The following is an 18888-nucleotide window of genomic DNA, read 5'->3' as shown; positions in this document are numbered from 1 at the left end:
GGAGTGATCGATTCGACCGTTCTTTTTTATTTCATTAAATGGTATGGCATTTGTGACCTGGTCTTCACCTAGAAGCGGCCAGTCGTATGTAGGGACGAGACGTAGCCCAATGGTAAAGCGCTCGCTTGATGCGCGGTCGGTTTGGGATCGATCCCCGTCAGTGGGCCCATTGGGCTATTTCTCGCTCCAGCCAGTGCACCACGACTAGTATATCATAGGTCGTAGTATGTGCTATTCTGTCTATGGGATGCTGAATATAAAAGATCCCTTGCTGCTAATTTAAAAAGTAGCCCATAAAGTGGGGACAGCGGGTTTCCTCCCTCAATATATGTGTGGTCCTTAACCATGTTATGTCCGACGCGATATAACCGTAAATGAAATGTGTTAAGTGCGTCGTTAAATAAACCATTTTCTTCCTTCCGGTCACCGACCTCGGTGGCGTCGTGGTAGGCCATCGGTCTACAGGCCGGTTGGTACTGGGTTCGGATCCCAGTCGAGGCATGGGATTTTTAATCCAGATACCGACTCCAAACCGTGAGTGAGTGCTCCGCAAGGCTCAATAGGTAGGTGTAAACCACTTGCACCGACCAGTGATCCATAACTGGTTCAACAAAGGCCATGGTTTGTGCTATCCTGCCTGTGGGAAGCGCAAATAAAAGATCCCTTGCTGCTAATCGAAAGAGTAGCCCATGTAGTGGCGACAGCGGGTTTCCTCTCAAAATCTGTGTGGTCCTTAACCATATGTCTGACGCCATATAACCGTAAATAAAATGTGTTGAATGCGTCGTTAAATAAAAATTTCTTTCTTTCTTTCCTTCCGGACTTCCTGTAAAATTTTAACGCATGTATATGTGTTAACAAAAACGGGTGTGTAAGAATTATTATGAATTCAGCTGGATGATTTCATATATAAAATATTTTTGCGAATGGTGACAAAATATGAAGTGGACGGTTTGTCCTCTCATTAATCGTTTGTTTTCAGGAATTAAAGATTTTGGTATGATTGCCATTCACGCAAGCCCAAGCCAAGCTGTGAAGGAAATAAACGCCCTTCTGAAAGTCTATGACGTCACTAAGAAGCACTGGGGACTTGAGGTAAAAGGATCACCTGTCGATACAATGTCATCTTAAATTCGTTTTAAGCAAACATGAAAGCACCACTCTATAGAATGACGTAGGAAGGTGTCAAACAGTGTGTGTGGGGGGGGGGGGGGGGGGGGGGGGAGGGGGGGGCGGGCACATAACTTCAAGAATAATATATATATATATATATATATCTATAAACGCAAAACCACATTTGTCGTAACATTTGGAGAATTGATTTAATTATTATTGATTGAATGTGAGTCCGATAATTACCAAATGTTGCAGGATTGTTCACAATTCACTCTAGTCCATTGTGAGTAAGTGATAGGACACACCACCAAGGTCAAGGTCATCTGGAGTCAATACCGGGTGTGGCCTCCGCGTGTGTTGACAACTGCCTGGCACCGCCTGCCCATTGAAACAACCAGAGTACGGATGACGTCCCGGGGATGGTGGCCCACTCGGCCTGCAAGGCTGCTGCCAGCTCGGGCAGGGTCTGGGGCTGTGGTTGTCGCTGTCGGAGGCGTCGGTCCAACTCGTCCCATAGATGCTCAATTGGGTTCAAATCCGGTGATATCGATGGCCAAGGAAGGACATTAATGTTGTTGTTCGGTAGGAAAGCCGTTGTGAGACGTGCTGTGTGAGGCCTGGCGTTGTCATGTTGGAACACTGCGTTGGCGTTGGCCATAACTGGAACGATGTGTGGCCGGGAGGATCTGGTCAATGTAGCCCTGTGCATTCAGGTTGCCCTGCACGTGGACCAGGTCAGTTCTGCCAGTGTGTGAGATGGCTGCCCACACCATGACACTACCCCCGCCGAATCTGTCCACTTCCTGCACGCAGTTTGCCGCATAACGTTCACCACGACGCCTATACACGCGACATCTTCCATCATGACGTCGGAGCAGAAATCGGGACTCGTCACTGAACCACACCTGTCTCCATCGCAGTTGAGGCCATTGTCGATGAATCTGGCACCACTGCAGTCGGAGTCGACGGTGTTGTGGTGTTAAGATGACACCTCGAACTGGACGTCTGGCACGAATTCCTACCTCACGTAGGCGGTTCCGTACGGTCTGGTCGGATATCCTGCGCAAACCTGGTATTGCTGCGGCTGTGGAGGGTGGCAGTAGTCAATCGTTCCCGAAGGTGGCGTACCCGGATGTAGCGGTCCTGCCCGGGGATAGTGACCCGTGGTCGACCGGATCTAGGGAGGTCACGTGTTGATCCATGTTGCTGGTAACGGTCCCACAGTCTGGAGATGGTGCTTGGGGACACATGGAATGCCCTGGCAACGGCCGTTCTGGATTCGCCTGCGTCTAGTCGGCCGATGGCATTGTTTCTCTGCGGTTCACTGAGACGTGGCATGTCCTGGATTGTCAACTGTCGGCCAGATACAGAGGCCAGGCAAGCGAACACCCTGCACTTTTATACTGTCGGTGTTCATGTTGCACGTGCAGACAACGCACGTGCAGTGGTGACATGGTTTGCACGTGGCTGCGTTTTTGCGAATATTCACATTTTGGAACTTTATTGTACAGTAGCTGCGTTTTATCGAATGTAACCGTGGGAATGTGTTTGGGACATGCAATGACCTTATATTCACAAAGCATGAACCGGTAGGAAACATAAAATCGGAGTTATAACCCATTTGTACCCTTTTGCGTTTCTTTTTTTGAAGAGTATATATATATATATATATATATACAGTAGAATCTTGTTGGCTCGACCTCGGAAGGGTCGATCACACCGCAACGCTCGAGCCAAAAATGAAGTCCCGAGTTATTTGTCCGGTAAACCCTTATATTAACTGATGATGGGTCGAATACGTCCCGAGTCGACTATAAGGCTTCGCTCGAACTAAGTTATCGGTCTCGTCTGTGTTATTAGCTATATTTCCCTCGAACTGGTGATATATCAAGTATCAAATGGAAAACCACCGACTAACCAAGGACCAACAATTGCCGCGCTTGCGCAGTTGGTTATTACAACCTTTGGATTATAATAATTTAGGCGGAACGAGTTATAGATGGATCGGAGAATCGCGACACTAGCCAAGCAATCCTTTTTTTGTCATACCTATCATGTTGTGTGTTCAGCCAGCAGGTATCAGTAAAAATCTTTCAAGTACAGCTAGTGTCACGGTGCCTTTTTGATGAACGTGATACCATCAAACAATTAGCCTCGGCGGGAAGCGTTACTCTGAACACGTCTACCAGACCAGTTTCCAATGAAACCAGGGGCGAGGTACTCAGCTATCATCATTTCGGCAAGGGCTTTTGTATCACACAATCGGAGTAATTTCTAATAAATCCTTTCACTCTGATATTTTGTTATATAGCACATTGATAAAATGTTTAAGTTTGCAGATAACAAAATAATATGGTAACAGGTCGTTTCGCCCTTATTACTAGTTCACCCGAGTCGTTTTGAACAGGGTTGATTCGTACCTCTAACCGAGTCGTTTCGCCCCATGTTTCTATTCGCACTAATTTTTATTTTGTTAATAAAGTACATTTATTCATTGATTTGTCCTATATACATTGATTTTTAGATGTCACACATTGTATATTGCATTAGGGGCCGAAACGGGCCGTACTGGGGCCGAAACGTCCTGACACCTATCTAATTCAACTTTCTAACTGATGTTACGGAAATATCCGATGTTGACCAAATGGTTCGGTCGAACTACCCGATGGGTCGAACACTTTCTCGAGCACCGACGGGGTTCGAGCCAACGAGATTCAACTGTATATATATATACTGTGACTGTTCATTATCTAAGGCCTGTACGTATTTCATGTAAATGAGTAAATGATACTGGAAATAAACAAAATTATAATATTTTTTTTATCTGTAAATATAAACACGCATTAATATCCAAAGACAAATTAATGTTACAAATTTGTATTTTATCTATATATTACCGGTGTTACTATACCAATTACAGCATGTATCTGTATACACGAACACTAGATCGCCGTATATTGCATTAGGGGCCGAAACGGGCCGTACTGGGGCCGAGACGTCCTGACACCTATCTAATTCAACTTTCTAACTGATGTTACGGAAATATCCGATGTTGACCAAATGGTTCGGTGGAACTACCCGATGGGTCGAACACTTTCTCGAGCACCGACGGGGTTCGAGCCAACGAGATTCAACTGTATATATATATATACTGTGACTGTTCATTATCTAGTGTTCGTGTATACAGATACATGCTGTAATTGGTATAGTAACACCGGTAATATATAGATAAAATACAAATTTGTAACATTAATTTGTCTTTGGATATTAATGCTTTATCAGCTGTTTACTTTCTGTCAGCTGAAGCTAGGCGAAATCAACATACCGTACTCGGCGTTTTAACCTCAGCTGGGCATGTAGTATATTTAATAAGAAACCACAGCACATCAGTAGTATGCATTGTGTATATATATACACATACATACATACATACATACATACATGCACCCCACACTTTTCTTGATCCAGTACCAGCAGCGATGGTTTATATATATCTTGAAAGACAATTGTTGTCAGAAGTGAAATTTGAAAGTTGACGGGGTTTTTTTTATCAGTAAATCAATAAAAATAACTAAAAACAAAACAATACCAGAACGAAAAAGATTGACAGAAATAACGCTCCACAGCGATTAATGGACCTTCCTGAAAATTGTCAAAATCGAGAATGACACCCCACGCACGTGTACGGGGCAACTGCGTGATGCATGTGCAAACTATAGAATGTGTTTCGGCGTACTGATAAACACACATGAACGTTCTTTACTAGGATGTCTGTGGTCAAATAGGAAATAGAATTTCATTTTTAGAAATAATTAACATTGGAATGTCTTTTCAAATCATCATTTGATGATTGCAGATTTTTATGGTATTTAAATAACCAAATCGTTTCGTGTTGAATGATAACAATTGTGCAAGTGGTATTCTGCCACTTAGTATATAACAACAAAATAAGGCTGCCATCTGGCAAAAGGGTAGATAACTCAAAATGTTCGTGGCCAACATAATGGTGAATTTTTGCATGGACGTTAAGAAGAAAATGCACTTCCTAAAACTAATCACGTTACGCTTGCAACATTAAAATTGTATTGAATTGCCACAACCCAAAACTCCCCCAAAAAGTCCACAAAGCACAAAAAACAAATCCACACAAAAACCAGCAAAATTAGAAAAAACAACTAAAAACAACAACAAAACCTTTGCTGACTGGTTTTGACACTTCATCTGTCCCTCCCCCAGCTACGCCAGTGTGACTAGACGAAGTGGCAGAAATGCTTCTTTGCGTCTTTTTTAGTCATGTAGTAAATGTGGCACTTAGAAATACAGACAGACAGACAGACAGACACATACACAGACACAGACACAGACACAGACACAGACACAGACAGACAGACACAGACAGACAGACAGACAGACAGACAGATATAGATTTAGTTATAGTATATTTTGTTTAACGACACCACTAGAGCACACCATGTTAATAATCGGCTATTGGATGTCAAATATTTGGTAAATCAAACATATAGTCTTAAAGAGGAAACCCGTTACATTTCCCCCGTTAGTAGCAAGGGATCGTTTATATTCACTTTCGAACAGACAGGACAGCACATACTATGGCCATTGATATACCAGTCTTGGTGCACTGGCTGGAACGAGAAATAGCCCAATGGGCCACAGACAGGATCAATCCCAGACCGACCGCGCATCAGGAGGGTACTTTACCACTAGGCTACGTCCCGCCCGTCGATATAGTGAGATGTAAGTATTAAATAAATAAATAAATAATTAAATAAAAAAAACAAAAAAAAACAACAAACATACATACATACATACATACATACATACATAATATATAGATATTCATACATCAATACATACATCAATACATACATCAATAACGGCATGGGACAATTTTTGAGGCCAGAAAGGATTTAATTATCCCCTGCGCCAGTGCGTTAATATCTATGTATGTACTAGTCAACCTCGACATACATACAATATATAGATATTCATACATCAATACATACTAGCCAGTGCCAGGTCTGCCCACTGTTTCGTGCACGTAAGCGGGATCGACCGCGTAGATTGTAGGCCCCATGCATATGGTTGAGTTAAAGAAGCTTCCTTTTTATGGAAGCTTCGATAGCTCAGAGTGTATCGTGGTTAGTCTTGCAATTTGCGGGCGAATCGGTGCCACAGGTTCGAGTCCCAGCAACGGCATGGGACAATTTTTGAGGCCAGAAAGGATTTAATTATCCTCTGCGCCAGTGCGTTAATATCTATGTATGTACTAGTCAACCTCGACATACATACAATATATAGATATTCATACATCAATACATACATCAATACATACATCAATACATACATACATAAATAAATAAAAATATCTGCAGTGTTGTTAAACGAACTTCTCTATCTTCACTTGACAAACAGGACATCATCATTGCGGGGGATTTCAACGCCGACGGCGACTACGTCGGCAACAGCGACTGGGAGAACATCTCGCTGCGGAGTGATCGGCGCTTCGTCTGGCTTATCGACGACAACGCCGACACGACGGTCGGCAGCACCGACTACAGCTATGACAGGTGGATATGACTTTTGTTACATGAGTGTGTGTGGATATGACCTATACTACACGAATATGTATAGATATGACCTGTATTACACTAGTGTGTGTAAATATGACCTTTATTACATGAGTGTGTGTAGATATGACCTTTAGTACACGAATATATGTAGATATGACCGTTATTGCACAAGTGTGTGTGGACATGAACTTTATTACACGAGTATGTGTAGATATGACCTTTATTAAACGAATTTGTGTAGATATGACCTTTATTACCCGAGTGTGTGTGTGGATATGACCGTTATTACACGAGTGTGTCTGTGGATATGAATTTTATTACACGAGTGTGGGTGCAAGTGAAAACAAAGCCAATTACTGTTCTCAAACCAGTGTTATACATCTTGTGCTTGCCACGTGCGATTTTGGAAAGAGGAAATGTTTTAGGCGCGGTATTAGGCGAGCGTAGAAAGGTCACGCGACCTATTTATGATCTCTTGTATTGTAAATACTGTATAGTATTGTGTTGTATTGTCTGAAGGCTTCGTGTGTGTGTGTTTGTGTGTGTGTGTGTGTGTGTAGTGTGCGTGTGCGTGTGCGTGTGCGTGTGCGTGCATGCGCTCGCGCATTGTGTATGTATAAACACAAAACAAAATAATTCGTAAATAACAATTTATTTCTTATTTTTAGAACAAAAATTGCCTTTGAAACGTTTTTTAAAAATCAAAACCATCAAATGGAAATAAAATAAAAAGTAACATTTAACAATACACCATTCTTTTGCTCATAATAACTAGTGTAAAAGTAGTTTTTTGTCAAAGACCGAAAATATAGAAATTTATTTAGTATTGTTTTATGTTTGTTTGTTATTGTTTTCGCGGGGGGGGGGGGGGGGGGGGGGGGGGAGGTTGTATTTCTTGTCCTTTTTTCTTCTTTTTAAAAAATATTTTTTATTTGTTTGTTTGTTTCCTTGTTGTATTTCTCTATCGTAAAATATGCTATTTTGTTTTTTAATCAGATTTGTCGTTGCTGGTAAAAAGCTGAAAAAAGCTATTGTGCCTGGAAGTACTAAAGTGTTTAAATTTGATGACGAGTTTCAACTGACATACGAACAGGTACATTCCCATGTAGACTCTCTTCTTTCTTTCTTTCTTTCTTTTTTTCTTTCATCTTTCTTTTTTTCTTTCTTTCTTTCTTCCTTCTTTGTTTCTTTGTTTCTTTCCTTCTTTCTTTCTTTCTTTCTTTTTTCCTTCCTTCTTTCTTTCTTTCTTTTTTCCTTCAACTTATTTTCGTGCTTATATCTAATTAAGGTTCATGCACGCTGTCCTGGGCACACACCTCAGCTATCTGGGCTGTCTGTCCAGGACAATTGGTTAGTTGTTAGTAGTTAGTGAGAGAGAAGAGAGTGTAGTGGTGTTACTCCAACCCATTGAGTCGTTAAAACTCGCTCTGGGTAGGAGCCGGTACCGGGCTGCGAACCCTGTATCTACCTGCCTTATGTCCGATGGCTTAACGAACACGCCACTCAGGCCGGTTTCTCACTAGTTACCAATAGCAGTGGTATTTTCTAATCCGGAGCTGCAAACATCAATTGGCTGCCATCCCAGGTATATTGTTAACTAATAAACCATTTTAGAATAGACCGAAAAATGTCATTGGTGATAAAGTATCAAAACTGTTTTATAATTTTTTCTTTTTTTTTGGTTTAATTCAAGCTGTATGAAAATTCACACATAGCTTACGAATCTATGAACCGATTTTCGTGCATTATTTCCCATAATTGGGGGCGGGGTGGCCCAGTGGTAAAGCGTTCGCTTGATGCCCTGTCAGTCTAGGATCGATCCCCGTCGGTGGACCCATTGGGCTATTTCTCGTTCCAGCCAGTGCTCCACAGCTGGTGTAACAAAGGCCGTGGTATGTACTATCCTGTCTGTGGGATGGTGCATATAAAAGATCACATGCTGCTAATCGAAAAGAGTAGCACTTGAAGTGGCGACAGCGGGTTTCCTCTCTCAATATCTGTATGGTCCTTAACCATATGTCTGACGCCATATAACCATAAATAAAATGTGTTGAGTGCGTCGTTAAATAAAACATTTCTTTCTTTCTTTCCATATAACCGTAAATAAAATGTGTTGAGTGCGTCGTTAAATAAAACATTTCCTTCCTTCATATTTCCCATAATGTGTTTCCAAAAACGGGAAATCGTTTTTCTTCTCTTTTTTTTTCTTCTTTTTACAAGGAATGTAATTGTAAATGTAGAAAAATGGGCAACTGAATTACAATTGATCAAATATATTTAGAGTTGCGGCCCCTTTTTTCAATTTCATTTATTTAAGAAACCCATGCCGGCCTCAATAACGCAGTGGTTAAGCCATCGGACTACAGGCTGGTAGGTACAGGGTTCGCAGCCCGGTACCGGCTTACACCCAGAGCGAGTTCTTAAGGGCTCAGTGGGTAGGTGTGAGGCCACCACACCCTCTAACCACTAACCAACTAACAACTAACCCACTGTCCTGGACAGGCAGCCCAGATAGCTGAGGTGTGTGTGTGCCCAGGATAGCGTGCTTTAACCGTAATTGGATAGCAACACGAAAATAAGTTGAAATAAAATAGATGATACAACCTTTTTAAATCATTGATAAACTATACCTACTGAAGTTTCAAGTACACCGGTTGTTATATTATGATGTTTCATATGCGTATGTATAATATATATGCAGGATTTTGCAAGTAAGGTTTTGATTGGTGGACATGAGCTCCAACTGGCTGTCTTTAGATCCACATGTAATAGTGGAGCAAATTTTAATTAGATTGAATATATATGTTATATCAAAGTAGAAGAGGTGTTAGAAAGAATTATTCATGGGGTGCAGAAAATTACTTTTTATTTTGTAAACTTCGATTTTATGGTACACATGTCCGGTAAACCATTTGGATTCATTTTATAAATATTTAATTACTGTTAATTAAACAAAAAATGTTATGAGCTGCCACACGAAGTCATAATTACTCAAATGGCCCCGCCCGCTACCGACCCCGGTCGGGCTGCTGGTGATCTCTTGCATTTGCCAGCGTGGACGGTCCCTCCTTAAAAAAAAAAAAAAAAAAAAAAAATCACCCTCCAAACCCCTTTCCTGTCCTGGACGTAGGAGCCGGCATAAGTCGATACCTGCGCCCATGACAGGCGTGCGCTACAACCGTTTGCTCTGAATGTGCACGTTAAGGTCTATGACCTGACCTGACCTGACCTGACATGATCTGACAGAAATGTTCTGCTTGTGACATGTGAGCGAAACGTCACTCACCTTATTTTTGTATTTTCTTGATAACATGACGTAGCCCAGTGGTAAAGCGCTCGCTCGATGCGCAATCGGTCTGGGATCGATCCCCGCCGGTGGGCTCATTGGGCTATTTCTCGTTCCAGCCAGTGCACCACGACTGGTATATCATAGGCCGTGGTATGTACTACCCTGTCTGTGGGATGGTGCATATAAATGAACCCTTGCTGCTAATCGAAAAGAGTAGCCCATGAAATAGCGACAGCGGGTGGGGGGTCTAAATTAATAATCCTTCCCATGTGGGGCCCGAATTACCTAGATGTCGCTGCAGTGTACATGAATAGTGATGATCAGAGAGCGCCAATACGGAGTGTACATTTCAGGAAATATACCAGCTGAAATGAACGTGAATATATTGCGTGTCACACCCTGCAATATACAGCTTGTCAAACAAAGTAACCTCGTGTCAAACATGTAAATTTATACACATTGAGTTTTGCAATATAATGATAGTTTATGTAAATAAATTAGTTAGTAACTAATTAATTAATAGATCAGAGCGCGCGTGCGGGGGTGTGTGCAGCTAAACGAAAAGAGTAGCCCATGAAGTGGCGACAGCGAGTTTCCTCTCTATATTTCTGTCTGGTCCTTAACCGTAAATAAAATGTGTTGAGTGCGTCGTTAAATAAAACATTTCTTTTTTTTGTTGATAACATGAGTTTATTAAAAATTGAAAAGTTGTTAGTATTTTCCACAAGAGAAATGATATTATAATAATATCATAGTGAGACTATATTGTCCCATTATCAGGTCGACGGTGGGGCCATTAGCCTATTTCTCGTTCTAGCCAGTTAACCACGACTGGTATATTAAAAACCGTGGTATGTGCTATTCTGTCTATGGGGTGGTGCTTATAACAGATCCCTTGCGTATTTCCTGTCTAAGACTATATGTCAAAATTACGAAATGTTTGACATCCAATAGCCGATGATTAATAAATCAGTATGCTCTAGTGGTGTCGTTAGAGCACATTGATTTACTCATCATCGACTGGAGCAGAGCGATTTATCAATCATCGGCTAGTGGATGTCAAACACATGGCCATTTCGAAACAGTCATTGAGAGGAATATCCGCTACATTTTTCCATTAGTAGCAAGGGATATTTCATATGCATCATCCCACAGACAGGATAGCACATACCACGGCCTTTGATATACCAGTCGTGGTGCACTGGCAGGAATAAGAAATATCCCAATCCTAGACCGACAGCGCATCAGCGTGCGCTTTATCAATGGGTTACGTCACGCCCCCTACACATATGGCTAAGGACCACACAGATAATGAGAGCAGAAACTCGCTCTCGCCTCTCGATAGGCTACTCTTTTGGATTAGCAGCAAGGGATCTTTTATATACATCAGGACTACATATACCACAGCGTTTGTTACAGCATGTGGCGTGACGTAGTCCAGTGGTAAAGCGCTCTCACCCCTATTGTATTTTCGGATTAATATTCAAAATTTCTAAATTGTCCACGATTTAACTACCTCCTGTCCCGAGTCAGGCCCCTAATCATATCAGAGACCGGACTCGAGAGATGCGTGTTCGAAACCCCTGTGGTATATGGGCACGTAAAACTAGTTACCAAGTGCCAAGGTAACGCGCTTGCCTGATACGCGGTCAGTCTGGGATCGATCCCTGCCGGTAGATCCATTGGGCTATTTCTTGTTCCAGCCAGTCCATCACGACTGGTATATTAAAGGCCGTGGTATGTGCTGTCCTGTCTGTGAGATGGTGCATATGAAAAATTCCATGGAACTAATGGAAACTATGAAAACTAGATGTCAAAATTGCCAAATGGTTGAAATCAAATAGCTGATGATTAATAAAACAATGTGCTCAAGTGATGTCGTTAAACAAAACAAACCTTTTTCTAAAAACACTTGGCGATATTTTGTATGCACCTGCATGGAAAGACCTTTGAACCAATTGTGGAGCATTGGCTGAAGGAAAAATAGCCCAATGAGTCCACCGACGGGGATCGATCCTAGACCGACCGCGAATCAGGCGAGTACTTTAACATAGGACTGCGTCCTTTCCCCCATTTAGGGGCAAGACGTAGCCCAGTGGTGAAGAGTTCGCTTGTTGCACGGTAGGTCTAGGATCGATCCCCATCGGCGGCCCATTGAGCTATTTCTCATTCCAACTAGTGCACCACGACTGGTATATCAAATGCCATGGTGTGTGTTATCTTGTCTATGGGATGCAGCATATAAATGATCCCTTGCTACTGATGGAAAAGAAATGTAGCGGGTTTCCTCTCTAAGACTGTATCTCAGAATTACCAAATGTTTGACACCAAATAACCGATGATTAATTAATCAATGTGCTCTACTGGTGTCGTTAAACAAAACAAACTTTTTTTTTTTTTTTTGCCCCATTTCTTTTGAATGTGCTGAGTGTCGTTAAATAAAAGTTTCTCTTGGTTTTTCCAGGCACAAAGTGTGAGCGACCACTACCCTATTGAACTGGAGCTGTCAGGGGAAGGTTTGTGCAGGCTTCTCTATTATTATGTCATCTTGTGGGGGTTGGGCAGGAGCGGATTATTGGGGGGGGGGGGGGATCCCAGTTGCACGGAACCCACCCACCGCCGGCTAAAAAAAACCCCAACCTCACCACGTAGATATAAATTGATGTCCACGTAAAATTTATAATTTCAAATTATAAACATTTACATATTGTTTTGGAACCCACTCCCCCTTACCTAAAGCATAATCCGCCTCTGTTGGGGTAGAGGTCATGGGGTGCCATACAAAAGGTCATAAGTGTACGGGCTTCCATTTTTGTAGGGGGCAGATTGAGTTTTGTCCGAATTAAACGAAAATGTCCAAATCCGGATAAGGCCACACAAAACAGGTCGGTCTCTGGTCGAACCAAAGTTCCAGAATTGATTTTTTTTTCTTCTTATTTTCAAAGGGACAGACCCTAGTTTCAGCCCATGAAAATGAACGCTAAGTTTAGTTAATCTACAAACCTGTAACACATTTGGATAAAGTTACAATTGAGTGAAAATAGAGTCGGTGACTTTCAAATGGTGAAATACCCTCTAAAAACTCGACTCCATAACTGTTACTTCTCAGACGCACGTGCCTTTTTAAAAATATGAGAAATGCATTTTGTGATATTAAAACCACCAGGATGACCAAAAACACTTCGAATGTGTGGAAATTGATAATCTAAATAATAAAATCTAAATAAAGTATGATTTTAGTTATCAAAAACGGCTCTAATAGTAGAAATTATTCCTTAGTGTTTAAAAACTAAGGTATGTCCTTTTAATGGATTGCACAGAAAAAATGTGGGTATATTTAGTGTTTTTACTTCCTCCTCATCTGCCTTGGTCCATCCCCTCCTTTGCCTGGGTACCCTAAATATTTTCCTTTACATTTTCCATATAGCCAAGGCAATTTTTATTACTTCGAATTTGGCCGCAAATATTTTGAAAACAATCCATGCTACTCATTCAGAACAACAGGACCTGTTTTAGAGAGAAATTAAAGAAAGCTAATGGATGGACCATTTTGGCTCCAAATGCGGTTTTATATCCTAGCACAAGAAAAGCCGGCACAAATCGACGTCATTATCGCAGGAAATAAAAAACAAATCAACAACAAAATCGACACGCACGCGGACCAGAGACCATAAATATATTTTGTTTGGATTAAAACACCTGTAGCTCGATTTCAGGATTGTACAGTGGCGGATCTAGAAAATCCATTTAGGAGGGAGGGGGTCCAATGACATGAGGTGGAATACCAAGGGAACTTTGGGGGTTTGGAGGTTTGGAGGGGGATCATAAACAAATGAAAATTAATATATAATAAAATTATAACTGGCGCAAAATTTAGTGGGGGGGGGGGGGGGGGCGGGCATAGATCCGCCTCTGTTGTAGGTAGTGGTTCTAAAAAGTCAGAAAATTGTCTAGTGTCATCTTGGACCCTCAGAAAAGGGGCGTTATGGCAGGCGCGGGTCCAGAAGGTGGCGCCGAGGTGCACGCATTCCACTTTTATTTCGCTGACGTAAAGAAAATAAATTAAAGCCTTTTTGGTTTGAAACATATTTTATTGCAATATAATATACAAAAGGATTGGGCACACGTTATCCTACTTACGAGACCCTCTCCTAAAGCCCCCTGTTCAAACACCTCTTACCATGACCCCGACACATTTCACAACACCCTGGAACCGACCCTGCACTTGTGTATATTTTCTCCACATTGCCTTCTCCCCACAAGAAACTATATCACTCCATCCCAGGGACGCAAGTTAGCTACGGCCTGGAAGCACTGCAAATAGGGCGGATCGGATTTAAGAAACTGGGCCCGTACTTATAAAACTTTTAGAGTCTAGGGCCCCGTTCCAGGAAGCAATGTTAGCACTAAGATCACCTTAGTGCATAAGGTAGCAATGCACTTAAAGTTATCTTAGGGCTACGATCGCTTTGTGGAACAGGACCCAGATTCAATCTGTAATGACGCCACACACATACAGTTTGCATGGCGTTGTCATGATATCAATTTACTGTCTAAGACTCTATTAGTCTCGAGTCTAGACTTTACAAGTTTCATACGCACCAAGCCAGGTGCTTATATCTTAAGTGTTGTTAACGAAGATTTCTTTTTCGTTTATTTATTGATTATTGTTTTTGTTATTTTTTATTATTATTATTTTTTTACATAATTTTATTTTTTATTTTTATTTTTCATTCCAGTGAACTCTAAATTACAGCGATACGTTGATTCCGATATCGCCATCACCGTGAAGCAACAGTCGGACGTAGCCAGCGTGAACCGGGTCCGACAGATCTACCGGTCAGGGGCCCGTAGGGGCTACGACTGCCTGGTCAAGAAGGTCAAGACGTCCATGCTAGAGGTTGTTGCGTCAAAGTATGACGTCACCGACGTCGTTAAATCCCTTCGGAAATTCCAGAGGGCTTTCCCGCAAGTGTTACTCGACGAAACGATCGCAGTTGTCTCCGCTTACCTCAGATCGGATATGTTTAGCAAGCCACCTTATATCTACGGGTTGATGACTAAAAATAGATCGTCCACGTTTGACGTCACGGTCACGTGTCGGCTGCAGCAGCCACTCACGTGCTGCGTTACTGTGAAGAAGAAAATTAGTTAATGGAGTTATTGTATAGAGACTCGAGCTTTTGCCCGAATTAAAACGAAAACGCTCGAATTTAATTAACAACATTTATTCATATTAGCATTACTATCAAAGAGTCATATAGGGTTGCAAACGAACAACTACGCACTTCAACGTGGATTACAGCTAATTTTGAGGGTAGAATGGTGGTATTCATGGTAAAAAGGTCTCAGGTTAGAACATTTTTCCTGAATATCTGTGTAATTTTTGCGTGAATTTGAGGTTTTGCTCCAGCCCCTCCCCCCTGCCCCAACCCCCTGCCCCAACCCCCTGCCCCAACCCTCCTGTCTCGTACGCTTATGTGTGTTTCTGGTTGTCGTAAAGTTTGTAGTACATCAGATTTCATTTTATTTCATTTCATTTAAATTAGTTTCGTACGTATGAAATTATTTAAATGTAAAATAGAGTTTAGTCTACTACAAACATTAGGACGACAAGAAACACATTGTATATACAGATACTGACATTTTTAAACAAGACAATTTATTAAATATGTAATTTTAGTTGTTAAAGAAAGCTCTGCTAGACGGGAAAAAAAACATGTTATAATAACTGCAAACATAATATTAATAGTCCTTCCTATCAGGTAACGTACTTTTTTACTATGATATTTACTACAAAATATTTAGTTTTGAGCCGCTTGTTTTCTACACTGCACACACAAACAGTGAGGTTTTTTTTATTTTTTTATTTTTTATTTGGCAAAACATTTTTACTTTTTCTTCTTACGTGAAATCAAAATTAAATTATTTACAAAAAAACACAATGCTCATGGGGCTGGGAAGGACTGTAGAACAGAATTTTTAAGCAATGTTCCTGCACTTTGTCCAAGGTCACACTTTTCAGCTATCGGGGCTGTCTGTCAGTGGGTTAATGGTTATGGGTTAGTGACCGAGAGGCTTATTGCAGACACATGAGGTCAACTGTTGATAATGACCTTTCCGGTAAAGAGAGTAGCTCAGTCGGTTGAGTGATAGCTTGAGGTGCTTGCGTCGCAGGATCAAGCCAACTCGGTGAACACATTCAACACATTTCTCGTTCCAACCAGTGCATCACAACTGGTCAAAGGCCGTGGTATGTACTTTCCTGTCCGTGGGAAAGTACATATAAAAGATCCCTTGCTGCATTACGAAAAATGTAGCGGGTTTCCTCTGACGACTATGAGTCAGAATTACCAAATATTTGACATCCAATAGCCGATGATTAATTAATCAATGCGCTCTAGTGGTGTCTTTAAACAAAACAAACTTTTAACTTTAATGACAGTGTAATGTCATCTATTGAATATGACCTTTCCGGTAAAGACAGCAACTTCTTGACAGTGTGACATCATCTGTTGATTATGACCTTTCCGGTAAAGAGAGCAACTCCATGACAGTGTCATATGTCTGACTGTCGACGGATGCTCCCTTGATCGTTCGGTCAAGTCTTCTTTCTGGTGATTGGTTAGTGTCTCCTTGGTCTTCATTGGTCACAGGTTCCATCATGTTGATTAGCTAGAACTGGCCCGTAGGCCTGCGACCCTCCACTCATGGACAACAATTTACGTTTTTCTTTTGTCCTACTCTATATAAATAATAATAAAACTCTGGCTTTTTCCATCTGTCCTGGACAAAGAAACCGGCGTATGTCGACACCTGCGCCCATGACAGGCGTGCGTTACAACAGCTTGCTCTGAATGTGCACGTTAAGCCCTATGACCTGAACTGACCTGACCTGGTTTGTGCCATCCCTACTAGAGAATGTGCACCATGTATAAGTGCTCCCCCACCCACCCCACCCCACCCCACCGCCATCGTTGCTACAGGTATGTAGAATAATATAACCGAAAATCGTTGAATTCTCCCTTCATTGACCGTACACTTTACCCTACCCCTGGGTTCTATTCTTGGAGATTAATAACTTCACGGATCCTCCCTGCATGTTATATACTTCTGTCCCAGTTTTCCCTGGTATTATAGTAAATAAGTAACAAGTATCATTAATAAGTATGACGGATCATTGTTTACATAAAACAATCAAATATATAAAAATAATAAGACATACCAACCGTTGACGTCCAATAGCCGATGATAAGATAAAAAACATCAATGTGCTATAGCGGCGTCGTTAAATAAAACAAACTTGTTTTTTACATACCAACCAAAAACGATCACAAAACAATAATCGTACTTAAAATGTGTCAAGTCCGTCGTTAAATAAACATTTGTTTTTTCTTTCCATCTGCTCGGAACCTAAATAACAAGAGAAAAGGACCATTATCAGCTAAGGTACGCTACATACCGCAAGTACCGTAATTATTATTATTATTATTATTATTATTATTATTATTTTTACCAATAACCTAGCGTCATTGTCGTTTACATTATTTTTATTGGGGGCGGGGTGGGGGTGGGGGGCACACAGTCTTTGAGTCATGTTACGAAGTGAAAGGAAAATATCAAAGATGTTGTGGAAAGAAAAGAGGTACAATTGAAGGGGGCGTGGCATCCATTCCATCCCCTGGCTACATCAGTACCTACTGGTGGGCAGGGGGTGGTACATTTGTCTCTGGAACATATATTTTGAAAGTGCCCCTTTTGTCTAACTGAAGAAGACCGTATATAATCAGGGCCGTAGCTAGCGGGGGGGGGGGGGTCAAGGGGGCAGTTGCCCCCCCCCCCCGAAAAAAAAAAAAAATTCCGGAAAGCATTATAGAAATTTAAAGAAAATCTCTTCTTAACTTTTTTAAGGGAGTTTTTAGACTATTTACTACTCAGTTGCCACCCCCCCCCCCCCCTCAAACAAAAAACCTTAGCTACGGCCCTGATAATACCTCCCAACCCTACACCAAAGGTTAGACACGGCCCTGGTAACCAGCTTATCGCTCCAGCCAATCAACTTTAATACCTCGTTTTCGGTACTACGGGTTACTATCAACAATACTTTCAGTTTTGTTTCGAAACAATTTCCTGACTTACATCAAATAACATTATCGGCATTGGGAATTAATTTAGTGTAATGCAACCTGCATAACTCCATATTCTAACAGCTGAATGACGTGTAATGTCACAGTCTTGTACGTGAATTTATTATGTGTAATTTAGCGGGTCAGAACCTGTTTCAAATCGGCTTGGATATTCGGCTATCGGTGTCATAATATTCTGTTCCTCGTGTTTACTTTATCCACCAGTGTTGACACTGATATCGAGTTTGTCAACTGATGGGTTTATGGCTTCTAACAGCAACTATATTCATACCTGCCAAAGGTTGACGGTCTCAGGTATATATGCGGTTATTCTGTTACCATAATACCTCAAGTAATGTCACGTGTAAAATATTATACTATGGTGGATTGGTTTTAGCTAGTAGGTCAAAGTTCATGTCATACAGATATTCGCTTACTGTAATTCATCAAGTATAGTCACATGTCTACCACTATAAAGTAGTGGATTATTTCTACACGGTAGGTCGAAGAGCATGTCATGCGTTTATTATATTACTGTAATATTCCAAATAAAGTTACATGTAACCGACTAGTTCATTATTTCTAGACAACTGATCAAATGTCATGTTATTTTTTTTGTACTGTAAAACCTCAAATAAAGACGATGGTTAAATATATGTCAACATATTTGTGCATTGTTTCTAGAGATATACAGATCAAAGTTCAGGGTGAAGTCAGCTGACCAGTAGTATGCATGTATTCAACTTAAATGATGAATCGGAAATAA

General features: G+C 41.2%; 1 protein-coding gene across 1 annotated transcript; it reads left to right on the top strand.

Moving 5' to 3' along the window:
* The first annotated feature begins 985 nt into the window (after nt 1-985).
* Nucleotides 986-15205, top strand: LOC121385602 (deoxyribonuclease gamma-like). The gene is made up of 5 exons (XM_041516342.1): nt 986-1095; nt 6550-6704; nt 7704-7800; nt 12461-12512; nt 14736-15205. The coding sequence occupies exons 1-5, from the start codon at nt 1000-1002 to the stop codon at nt 15149-15151; spliced, it is 816 nt and encodes a 271-aa protein (XP_041372276.1). The 5' UTR covers nt 986-999; the 3' UTR covers nt 15152-15205.
* The last annotated feature ends 3683 nt before the right edge of the window (nt 15206-18888 follow it).

This window comes from Gigantopelta aegis, chromosome 11 (assembly GCF_016097555.1).
Source record: "Gigantopelta aegis isolate Gae_Host chromosome 11, Gae_host_genome, whole genome shotgun sequence".
NCBI lineage: Eukaryota > Metazoa > Mollusca > Gastropoda > Neomphalida > Peltospiridae > Gigantopelta > Gigantopelta aegis.
The sequence above is the reverse complement of the archived record's forward strand: the minus strand, read 5'-3'. Positions and strand labels throughout refer to the sequence as shown.

What these genes read in the sequence shown, in the direction of transcription:
- LOC121385602 (XM_041516342.1), top strand. Translation starts at nt 1,000, where the DNA reads ATGATTGCCATTCACGCAAGCCCAAGCCAAGCTGTGAAGGAAATAAAC. An exon ending in ACCGACTACAGCTATGACAG is followed by an intron (nt 6,705 to 7,703) that starts GTGGATATGACT and finishes TTTTTTAATCAG; the next exon opens with ATTTGTCGTTGCTGGTAAAA. An exon ending in ACTGGAGCTGTCAGGGGAAG is followed by an intron (nt 12,513 to 14,735) that starts GTTTGTGCAGGC and finishes TTTTCATTCCAG; the next exon opens with TGAACTCTAAATTACAGCGA.